Below are 11858 nucleotides of genomic sequence, written 5' to 3'. Positions count from 1 at the left end.
AAGGTCACTTTGGAGTGTATCCAACGGCGAGTCACGAAATCAGTTCGAGGACTCAAATCTAAACCTTACGAAGAACGCCTCCATTCACTAGACCTTTACCTATTAGAGTATAGGCGTCTTAGAGGTGATTTATTAATGGCTTATAGTATTCTTAACACTTCTGGACATCCTCTTAAACACCTGCTTAAGCTTAGTTCGAACACTAACCTAAGGGGTAACACCCAGAAACTGGAAACACAACATAGCAATACGGAATGAAGACATAACTTCTATTCCTCAAGAGTTGTGAAATTCTGGAATTCGCTGCTGGCCGAGCTAGTCTAAGCGACTTTTCAGGAGTCCTTTAAGAGGCAACTTGACCTATTTCTAAGGACCAAGGACAGCATCATACGATGATTTGCCAATTTCTTTCTCCTCTTCTATTGTTAACATACCTAGGTTCCTGCCTGGAGGATTTGATGATCCCCTGCTACTAGACACGGAAGCCTGTTAAGCGAAAGCTTCTTCTATTCCGTCCACAACCATTTGAACCATTTAAGTCGACTGAAATGTCACTTGACAATGAAGCACTACAAACATCAATCATTAATTATAAAAAATTACCCCTTGAAACAAGAGTAACTGAAGGGAGTACTATAAATATTCAAGAGTTACCGGTGACTTGATATTTGGTTGAGGTTTACTACAGCAGTTTCGATCACAGATCAAGTTATGAAGCAACAACAGAGACAACTTGTACACTACAAGACAGAGCATGCTAAATTATCGCCTTTGACAGTTATTTTTTGCTTTTCAACGCAGGTAAGGATGACTTAAATATGAAAAAACCTTATACTCATTCAACCAACAAACCCACGGCAATTGAAATACGGAATGACCGCCTCTAGTCAAGCCGTTCAAGGTCGTTGAAACGAAAAGGCGGGTACATTTCAAAAGGACCTAACGTTTAAACCTTGCCTTCTTACCTTGCCGTTTCCCCGTGCCTGTATTGTATGTTCACTTTTACCTACTGTCCCGACGTGCTAGTATGACCTCACTCTATTTTTAGCACAATGGAGGATAGTATGAGTCGTTTGCTTATGCAATCAACTTTAATGGGGACTATCGTCACAACAATTGGTAATCATTTGTCGAAACTACAATCTAATTCACGTTTGCTTGAAAAGTTGCTATGTTTTCTGTTCAAAAATAAGTAAATCGTTTTCTAATCGTAATTACTTTTCCACTCAAGTAATTTGGAAAGTGCTCAAAATGTATCGGTCACGGAATTGTTAAACCAAGTATGTTTTTTATTTTTACTATGTACTGACAGTTATATGTGATCAGAAGTTCACTGTTGATTCAGTTCAAAGTGCTGGTGAATTGTATGTCTCACAAAAAAGCAGTGACCTAGCAAAATGGCTAGAGTTAACTGTCATCCGTAGTCTTGAACAGCTTGAATCCACAAAACGTGAATCGGTGTGTTACAAGAGGTAAGAGCTTGAATACAATACTTTTTTCAATGGGGTTTTTATATTGTAGGACTAGCACTACTGTTCCACTTGTAAGTTCAAATTTTATTATAAATTCCTGGAGGATAAGCAACTGTCTCATATAAGAAGTTTTCTTGAAATCAGCAGGAAAAGAAAACATCTGTTTAATCTTTCTTCTGAGCTTCAAAACTTAAAAGCAAGTGATTACCTTTAGCTCTTACGAACTTTTTTGATTCTAATCGTTTTTCCCATTTTCCAAATTTGTCGTTGAGCACATATTATTCTGGTAGTTACTTTGTTGTTGTACAAACTTCCGGTCAGTACATATTTTCTGACTACTCTGAAGATTCAGTGTGAAATTTTACTGACAACCAAAAAGTCCATTTACCATTAAACATGCTTCGTGATTTATTGTCCAGAGCACGATTTGAAACAACATGAATGTAGGATCTCTGAATATTGTAAGTTGGCGTCTATTCATCATATTTTCGTCAATTTACACAAACGTATATATAACTATTAATTTAAAAGATGTTAACTCAAGGTATTGGTAGTAAATGTTTGAATACATGTGTTCTACCATATTATATTAAGTGGATCGCGTCACGTCACTTGTTTCTAAGGTTAAAGACTAAGAAATGGTGACAAAGCTGCTCATGTTTTCTTGCTTTGGTTAGTAGATCGTGAGCTGTTTAGTTGCTTATTTGATCGCTAGATAAAGGTGGGTTATATCCTGTCGTGCTTATGATAACACAAGTAAATTATCTGTCTGGCATTAAGTTACAATATAAAGAATGCTCTTGTTATCATTGTAATAAGTAGAGAATCAAATCTTATAACCGGTGTCATCACAGTTTTAACTGTTCGTTTTTATCTTTTATCTTACCAGCGCATTCAACTACAAAAATGTAATGTGTCAAGAGACTTTTTAAATGCTGAACTTCAATTATTAACGCTACAGACAAAGGTCCACTACATGAAGCACCGTATCGGGAAGTTAAAGTTGGACGTAGAATGTAACAAAACAAACCTTTTTGAATATGAATCACTAGGCACAGAAATAGTGAATATTGAAAGTCTTTTGGTGAGTAGAGTTTAGACATATTTACAACCAACTGCTAGTTTTTGTACTTTTCAGAGTAAATCGACTTTCATTAAATTAAATAAATTTTCTTAAGAATCGCAATAGGGCTGTGAACTACTAAAACTTTGTCTGGTGTTAAAATATATTTGGTTAAACTTACAAAGAAATGGAGAGGTGAACTATTCTTTATTTTCACTCACGTGGTAGATTCCGATTCAAATGTTCAGAAGTGTCTTGTACTATCGACTGGATAACATTAAGAGAGTATGCAGAACAGATATTAGGGTGCAAGCTACCGATGCCAGACACAAGTTGTTTGGGTAGCTAATAATAACCAGTTGGTCATAGGTCAAATAATAAAAACTGTCTTAGTGTTCGTATTTTTTAACCAATCTAAATTTCAGTACGGTCATCACACGTGTTACCTTAACCTAAACCGATATTACCTACATCCTTACGTTTAATAAAAAAGACACACCGCTTACATTAAGAAATCCTTATCACTAATAGGTAGCTATCAATTTTCTGGAGTAAATGCGAGGCCTTCTATGCCTTCAGTTATTAAAGTGTATTGGGGCGCTAATTATCCATTATCAGGACATATAAAATTTCTTCCTATTCTGCCAAGTCGCTTGTCTGTCTTTTCATTTTGCTCACCATCGTTGTTTCCTGTCCGTTTATCCCCTTATGCACATGTACACCTAAAAAGGATATCTGGACTCTAGAAATCTGAAGATTATTTTCGAAGACAAATGCACTACTCAGAAGTTTGCTCTGTATCGCTCCTCGATTGTAAAAGATTATCTTTAAAAGTAGGAGTGTGGTCGTAAGTAAATGATCATAGTTATTGTTAAGGCATTGCTCGCGTTAGGTAGGACGACGGATTGAGTTATTTTGAGGTTAGGCATGTAGGTTCGAGTAAGAAAGTTAAGTCAACTGAACGGGCTACTACTCTTCATCAACATAAGACCTGACTTCATAGATTAGGCATATTGACAAATTACTTAATTGTAATAACATAAAAAATGTGTTAATTTTAATAATTATGCAGAAGTTAGTTCTCGCGATGCTCATGTGCTATTTGCGATGCATTGCCATCAGTTGTAGCAATGGTGTAATAATAATAAAACATTAGAGTTGTTATCTACTATAAATGTGAAACATGGGACCTTTTACAAATGAATTTATTAAAACGAAATGGAGATGTCACATTTTTTACACAAGGTTTAGGAACGTGTTATCTAGTAAGCATATGGACTCAAATCCACGTTCTAATTTCAGATGAACTGACAAAACTCAGTAATCTCAACACAATGAAGTTTATATTCATCAGTTATGAGTAGCAGTAACAGCAATGATATGACCATGTTACACAACATAATTTAAACGACTCATTTAATCCTTGATTTCGATTTCCTCCTTGCTGTATACATTAAACAATATTTAATCGAATTCGGACTGTTTCGTGGATGTAACACATACTCAACTCTAACTTGTTAACCAACCAGATGGATTTCATTATTTTCGAAAATGACTTGAGCTCTCAAGTAAACATAATTGGCCAAACTTTAGACACTTAGTGGGACTTTTGGCGTCCTACTCAAGCAAACAAATCATCAACCTGTTGCAAACGTTTTCAGATAACCGTTTAGTCCTAGCTAGCACCAATTTTACGCATAGAGACGTATCATTTAGCCTGGTAGCTCCTAACACCGTCAGATCGAGATTAGTAACAATACTCTTTTCACTTCTGTCCAATTTGATCACATATTTATTTGGTTTATAATATTTAACATGGGTAAAAATCTTAAAAACGAACTCTAAAATAAAAAGTAATGAGTGAAATTGCTGTAGTCTTTCTCTTATCTTGTAATATTTAAAGAGAAAGGAACGGGAAACGATTCGCCGTTTGCATGAAGAAAATGAAAAGCTGTTAGATAACCTCCCTTTATTATGTCGTGAGGTAGGTGAATTTTATCTTAACTTCAATTGACAAAATGCTCATTTATTCGTTTACGTACTAAAAAATTATTATTATTATAAACACCTGCTTGATGATATATGGTAAAAGTTTGATTTGTTTCTTATCAAACCTATTAATCCTGTAGAAATTCTCACTATTAAGCTCAATAATTATCAGGAAATCGTAACACCTCAAGGAAGGCGTCACTTTCATGATACATATATACCTTAAATATATGTGTTTACAAAGCAATACACCTTCGAACTCACAAAAATCCACATAGTTGGTGTGATGCGAAAATAAGTCATCTGACTATATGATGATATATATCCAGCTTTGATACCTTAATGATAACCTACCTTGGCCCAGCTTTGTTCAAAACAACAAATATTTCTCAGATTTTTGAAGCGGTAAAAGTCGATTGACCCAGGTAAAGTTGTGAAATGGGAATATATCTGTAATGACCTTGAGACTAGATCGAAAGCGAAACACACTATATGGAGGAATTCGGCAGACAAAATGTCAGTGATGCTTAAGTTCCAAAAGTATTTTGAAAAGCTTTAGCTGTGATTATCTACTCACTTAATATGATTATTGTTTTTGACGATTGACTATTCCAATTGCCGCTCTCGTAAAAAATATAATGGGTTTATGAATGATCTATCGCTTGAATTGATGTATAGTGTAGCCAAGTGATAATTCACGCAACTAGGATGCAAAGTCTGTGACTGTAAACTGAGTACAAGAATCTGTGCTTAAATTCGGAGTTCCTTCACGCGGTCAGGTACCATGTTATTGTTCACTTCTACTTAAACGATGTTTGTGTCTAAATAATTTTTTTCATTCGGTCATATTCTTAACACTCATAAAATCCCTTTAAATTAGACGAAACAAATTAAGCAACAACTATCGGGTCAGATAATTGATACACATAAAATGGCGCATGAACTAACAAGCAACAATCTACTGCAGGATTTTAATGAAAGGATTCAAGATATTTCATTCGACAGAAGAACATTTACCAGGTAAATCTTTGTAGGGATAATCTATCCACAGATTCCTAATGCTGATATCTACATACTTACCGCAAACATCGTGTTATTTTCCTTTTCAATGTGAATAATTATCGGATTAGATACTTCAAAATGTATTTATAATTTCTTTCTTGAGTAGTATATCTATAATACAGCTATTTAATACAAGTCGATGATGCGTGAGCACATATCACGATAATTTAAAGTAGCCATAATAAGTCAAGATATTCAAACAACAGGTTTCTAAACTTGTACGTATGCAAAGAACCAGCAACTTAATCAGACTGATAAACAGCACTTTAGCGGATTTCATAATGATGAGTACATTGTCTCTGTTACCCAGTTAAAAGGCATGGAACTTAATGCTTGTGTTTATACTAGTTGTTTCCATAGGTACCTTGACATCGTGTTCGTGTTGCATATCTTGATGGTCCAACTAAATTATATTAGCTGGGACGTTTTTTATTGTAGATCCTACCATGCCAAACAGATTGTGGAGCGGTGGCTTGATGGTTAAGATGTTCGGCTCTTAATTACGATTTCTGTGATTTGAACTTCGCTCTACATACTTTGATATGGGCATCCGGGTAAGATTGTTAGCCTTCATGCATAGAATGTGGCTCATATCCAAGCACCTGATGAATGAGTTAGCCCAAATAATTAGGCAGGTCGATTAAAAACAGCGACTTCATGTTCAAGGGCTGAGGTAGTGCTAAGGAATATACATAAGCGTGATGGCAGTAAGGTGTTTCCCTAAACAACGCAATGCTGTGACTAGGCTCGAACAACCGTCTATTCTTAGCAAACAACATCTTTAAGCATAAAGAAGAGAATCGTTTAACGGGTGGCCTGTTAATTCGACCTAATTTTGAACGCAAATACATCATGTCGCTATCAGCCATACAGTCGATATGGTCCGGCAACTTGAATTGATATATATTCAAAGTTGTTTGTGAAAAACTTGATGCAGAACGCTAACAAGAATGAGACGAGTAAAACGGTGTACAACTTTTAAATTTGATAATCAGCTATAGATCCGAAGATTTATACAAGTTTGAAGGCTTAATGCAAATTTACTTACCACGTCATGACGTTAAAAATTCACAGTCGACAAGAGTAACTAGATGTATAAGTAAAGCAATTTTATTGTTGTACTGGCTGTTTCTTGTCGCCATTTGTTTAATTATCGCTGTTATTTCAGGATAGATTTTATAAACTTAGTACTAACAGCCAAACATAAAAGTAAATAAAACCAAGCTATCGTTGTCTTGAACTTCAGTTACATGTATTATCATTTATTGTATTTACATAGGATTAAATTAAAACAGACCTTGCAGTGGCAAAACAATACCAAGTGAAGTGGCTAACTCAGTTTTTAACAACCTGTTTGAGCCTTTTGTGTTTTTCATTAGCAAGGGGTTGCTAGCTTGTATTCTAAAGTGTGGCATGGTGGAAATGTGGACTAAATTACTAGTTTTCTAACGAATATTTGAATTACCTAGTCACAATTAGATGACCGTTGTGGAATAATACTGTATGATTATAATCATAAAGTCATCAGTGTATACTTAGGTGGATTGTGAACGAACACATTGATACGAAATTTTAAAGAAACAGATAGTAAGTAAAGTTATTTCCGCTCAGTAAAATAACATATGCCTGAGTAATCGAAGATTATATTTATGTATAGCATGCTTTATTGGGATCCAGTAATGTCAAAAGATCATTGACATTGAAATGAATCTCGCTTTTCGGATATCAGCCAGTTGTAGATATGCTTGTGTTGACCATGTAGGTACTACAATTCTCTTGACTAAGAGACAAGTCGGTAGCATTTCCAAACTTGCACTGCCACATGGCTACAACATATTACTGTAGGATTAACCACACTATCACCAATGCCTATTAATTTTTTATAGAATTTATCTTCCGTTTTACCTTTTTCCTGCAGTGGTAATACTTACGTCGACACTCTACATGCTGACAGTCTATACATAAATTGCTGTAATTTATATTCTCTTGATCCTAATCTTAAGGTAAGATGAAGTAATTCTTGATTACAACTACTACTAGAAATATCATATTTCTACAAACTATAATTTGTAAGTCTTTTAGCATATTGCTTTCCCGAGTTCCACAAATTACTTTTTGTCTATCCACGTCTCTACGTATATTTAACCAACAATGCTTTTGAGACTTAATGTTTTCTTTGAGCTGGATGATTTCATTAAGAAGCTTTAAATGTTTTCTGGACCATATGTTAAGCGCATACTTAAAAATCAAACCATATATCTAAGAGGAACCATTCCAACAAAAACATGCACCTGTACTGAAGTTTTAAAAGCTTTAACAGTCAAGATACGATCCACGCTATATTATAAATCATCGGATTTTAGACACTTGGATAAAAATGTTGCCTACCAAGATGTTTATGTATTGGTGATTGCGACGAAACTCCGCTTGCAGCTACTCCCGATCTCAACACCAAGGAAAGCTTAGCACACCCACTCCGTAAAATAGAACCGCACTGGAAAAACGTCAACCAGAAAAATAAGTTAAATAAATTAAGGTCTTTCCTAGTAGTCTAACGGTCTTCAGATGGCAGAGTTGGCTTTTCATGGCGAAAGCCAGGATGGTCATTCAAAGTCAGAAGATACAACCTAGCCGTGCTTGAAATAAGTAGAACCCGCTGGACACAATGACGCTCTCCGAAGAAGCACGCAAACACTCATAGAACGCAAAACCCATAAGTCCAGAACCATCAAAGCATCTCTTAAAGAAAAGAATTTAAAATAATGTCATCCAGTGCTACCCACCCTCATATGATAACAGTAAATATGTTAGATGCCAACCCAGAGAAATGCCCACGGAAACATCTAACGACCATGACAAAGGGAGCTAAAAATCAAGATCAGGATTGACAAAATCGGGTACGGACGCAGATAACGACTCAGATAAATGAATAAACATAATGCGAGACTAGTAAGCTGTGTTTCCAAAAACATGGTTATGAGTGGCAGCATTTTCTCCCATATGTGCAGTAATAAAGTTACATGGGTTCCACCGAACCACGCTGCAGAGAGCCACATCGACTACGTTTAGATCAATAAAAATTCAGGTCCATTGAAGGCGTTAGATCAAATGGAAGAAGTGATATAGCTTCAGATCGCTACCTGGTGAAGACCAAGCTAAAACTAAAGTATTGAACGATTCGGCAAGCGTGAATACAATGGTTTAATACAGTTTTCCTTCGACATACTAACGGGTTAAATGAGCTTAAGATAGGTAAGAGCAATAACGTACCAAATCTACTGTAAGAAGAGACCATTATTGCAAGCAACTCAGAAGAGATTAAGGAATTAATAACTCCGACAGCACTGAAGTCAGATTCAGAAGCAATATGTTCTGTTTCTCACCAATATACGGAAAACAATGATCTTAGTGCATGTGGGACCTGCATAGATATTACGCTGATGCCAGTACCAGGTAATATTCTCGAGTTCCTAAGCCGAATCCGGAGCCTGACAATCCTTGTTGAACAAACAATTGGATGTAACTCATCACTTATACATGAGTTTCCTTAATTATGAAACAGCATTCGACAATCCTGCATAGGAAAAACTTGTGGGATTATCTACGACACTATGGAATACCTGAGATCGTTACCGACATACAGAATTATTAAGATAGACTGCAATGCAGATACATTCCAAATAAAGCCTAACTTTTGACGGGTGCATATTGACGAGTTTTCTCTTCTGTTTGTTGACTAGATGGAGTATAATGGACACAGCTAGATAATTCGTACATTAAAAATGAGTTAACCTCCCTATTGTATATGCAACAACTAATGCACACGAATACAGCCACTATAGCGGTGGTTTCAGCAGAATTACGCGGCAGTGTTTACAAACGAAAAGCGAAATTCAGAAGTATAAGGTAGACAGCACCAACCAAATCACACTTGATGGGGAAGTTGTGAAATAGGTGCAAGTCTTCATGTATCTGGGTAGCATCATTAGTAATCAAGGAGGATCTGATCCAGATGTGAAGTAACAAGCTAAAGAGTAGAAGGCCTGAGTCGATAAGTAATCAGAACAGAGAACTTGTGAATTCTTTCGCGCCTTCAATCTGTCCGAGGTAATTTTATGAGCACGAACACGGAACAAGATAATTGGGAGTCCCAGAAGTGTTGATTCATGTAAGGATACTGGAAAATGACATAGTTTCGCAAAATGGTTTTTGCTTCAGAAGTCGGAGACTCGTGATTCAATAGAATTTTGCGTGCGAAAAATAATTCGTGAAAATACTTTTTCAGGCTTTTTAAATGACACAAGTAGACTATTATAAATAACAAATGTATTCTGAAGATGAATATTTTCAGATTTTATGTTTGTATTACAGATTCCAGATGTCCTGCTGAAATGTATTCTAACACAAATCAAAGAAAGCTGGCTAGCTGAGAATAGTTTAAAATTGTTACACTATCTTTTGATGAATTTAAACAAAGAAATTCTCATTAGTGAAAAACTGCAAAGTAAGATGTCTGTCTCTTTGTAATGCAACAATTATCATTATAATTTGATAGGATGAATTTTTCTATATGTAAATATAGTAATTTTCATTCCAGGATTATTTTTACAAGATTTCAAAAAGTCGCAATGCTTCATGGGTGTCACAATTCTTACTGAGATTTTAAATCTTTATCAATTGCAAATAACCGTGCTTACTTCACACTTTTGTTCCAGTAGTTTTGGTCAATATGAAGTAATAAAGTATTCAAGTGTTTATTGACACTGAGTAATATTCAGTCGAAATTATCAATAACTGACCTATTTTTTTAAATCAATCATTTGAACAAAAATTTACAACTTTTTCAGACTACGACGTGACGTTTAAGGCTAAAGAGCTAAAACATTTACTTCCTTGTGTTACAAATTTGGAAGAATTATCGAAAGAAATAAAACAGCGCATGTCAGTATGCAATGAATTACTGTCCGACTGGTAAGTGACAAAATAAGATCTACTTTATTTTTTCACACTTACAGGAGAGAAATACCGATTCGTCGAATGTTGCTATAAACAAGTTCCCTATTGCACAGATTTGTTGATAGAATGTGATTGTAACATATGAACGTTTTTCGATGTAAATATAATATTGTTTTCTGTGTTACCTTTAGTGACGATATACAGCACACATCAATAATACCTAAATATTTAGATGAACTCGTTGTCATAGTTCCAGACAAAAGCCTGAAAAAGTATTTTCACGAATTATTTTTTTGCACGCAAAATTCTATTGAATCACGAGTCTCCGACTTCTGAAGCAAAAACCATTTTGCGAAACTATGTCATTTTCCAGTATCCTTACATGAACCAACACTTCTGGGACTCCCAATTATCTTGTTCCGTGTTCGTGCTCATAAAATTACCTCGGACAGATTGAAGGCGCGAAAGAATTCACAAGTTCTCTGTTCTGATTACTTATCGACTCAGGCCTTCTACTCTTTAGCTTGTTACTTCACATCTGGATCAGATCCTCCTTGATTACTAATGATGCTACCCAGATACATGAAGACTTGCACCTATTTCACAACTTCCCCATCAAGTGTGATTTGGTTGGTGCTGTCTACCTTATACTTCTGAATTTCGCTTTTCGTTTGTAAACACTGCCGCGTAATTCTGCTGAAACCACCGCTATAGTGGCTGTATTCGTGTGCATTAGTTGTTGCATATACAATAGGGAGGTTAACTCATTTTTAATGTACGAATCATCCAGTTTAGTGTTCATGCCCTTAAAATTACCTCGAACAGCTTGATGGCATGGAGGACTGCACAATTAAACCATTTCCAATGACCAATTCATAAAAATATTGTTAGATAGCATGTATATTTTTGGGTCTAAAACATGTATTATAGAGTATAGCATATTTTGATGCGTACAGAGACTGCATATTGATCACCTCGTCATGCGGGTGAAGAGAGCTGTTGTTCCGAAAATGGTCAGTCAGTTGTACATATTTAAATGTAGGTCGAACGAGATATCAACTATAAAACTCATAATTAGTGAGATCGTGGGATTATCGTAAAGTAGGATGCTCACGGGAATGCGAGTATCTATGATATTCAGATGCCCATTTCACATAATTCAACTAAGTTGGTTTCGCAAAATGATTCTAAGGTTCATTGATATAACTAATTAAAACCTATCACTTTATAAATATTTTGGTTCATACCCATAAACGTGAACTTCAAGAAGGCCCATACTGTTAGTTCGCTGACATATATGGGTCAATAAGTGGGTC

The 11858-nt window shown here is 35.5% G+C and overlaps 1 protein-coding gene across 3 annotated transcripts; it reads left to right on the top strand.

The window, feature by feature from the left end:
• The first annotated feature begins 901 nt into the window (after positions 1 to 901).
• Positions 902 to 10726, top strand: DDX46_2 (putative ATP-dependent RNA helicase ddx46). Of its 3 annotated transcripts, XM_051211093.1 has the most exons (12): positions 902 to 990; positions 1027 to 1192; positions 1232 to 1280; positions 1327 to 1472; positions 1522 to 1933; positions 2362 to 2556; positions 4439 to 4519; positions 5405 to 5544; positions 7505 to 7589; positions 9958 to 10090; positions 10434 to 10557; positions 10602 to 10726. In XM_051211093.1, exons 5-12 carry the CDS (start codon positions 1910 to 1912, stop codon positions 10633 to 10635), a joined length of 816 nt encoding a protein of 271 aa, XP_051071128.1. In that variant the 5' UTR covers positions 902 to 990; positions 1027 to 1192; positions 1232 to 1280; positions 1327 to 1472; positions 1522 to 1909; the 3' UTR covers positions 10636 to 10726. The 3 variants fall into 3 exon arrangements, with proteins under 3 accessions (XP_051071128.1, XP_051071129.1, XP_051071130.1); XM_051211094.1 differs by having other exon boundaries at positions 1313 to 1472; positions 1522 to 2556; XM_051211092.1 differs by having other exon boundaries at positions 1522 to 1543; positions 1576 to 4519; positions 10602 to 10685.
• Positions 10727 to 11858: the final 1132 nt, after the last annotated feature.

Source organism: Schistosoma haematobium, chromosome ZW (assembly GCF_000699445.3).
Source record: "Schistosoma haematobium chromosome ZW, whole genome shotgun sequence".
Lineage (NCBI taxonomy): Eukaryota > Metazoa > Platyhelminthes > Trematoda > Strigeidida > Schistosomatidae > Schistosoma > Schistosoma haematobium.
This window is presented reverse-complemented; position numbering and strand designations above follow the sequence as displayed.

Coding starts and splice junctions, on each gene's coding strand:
- DDX46_2 (XM_051211093.1), top strand. CDS start 1,910: ATGAATGTAGGATCTCTGAATATT. Junction 1,934..2,361: donor ATGTAGGATCTCTGAATATT/GTAAGTTGGCGT, acceptor TTATCTTACCAG/CGCATTCAACTACAAAAATG. Junction 10,091..10,433: donor CATTAGTGAAAAACTGCAAA/GTAAGATGTCTG, acceptor CAACTTTTTCAG/ACTACGACGTGACGTTTAAG.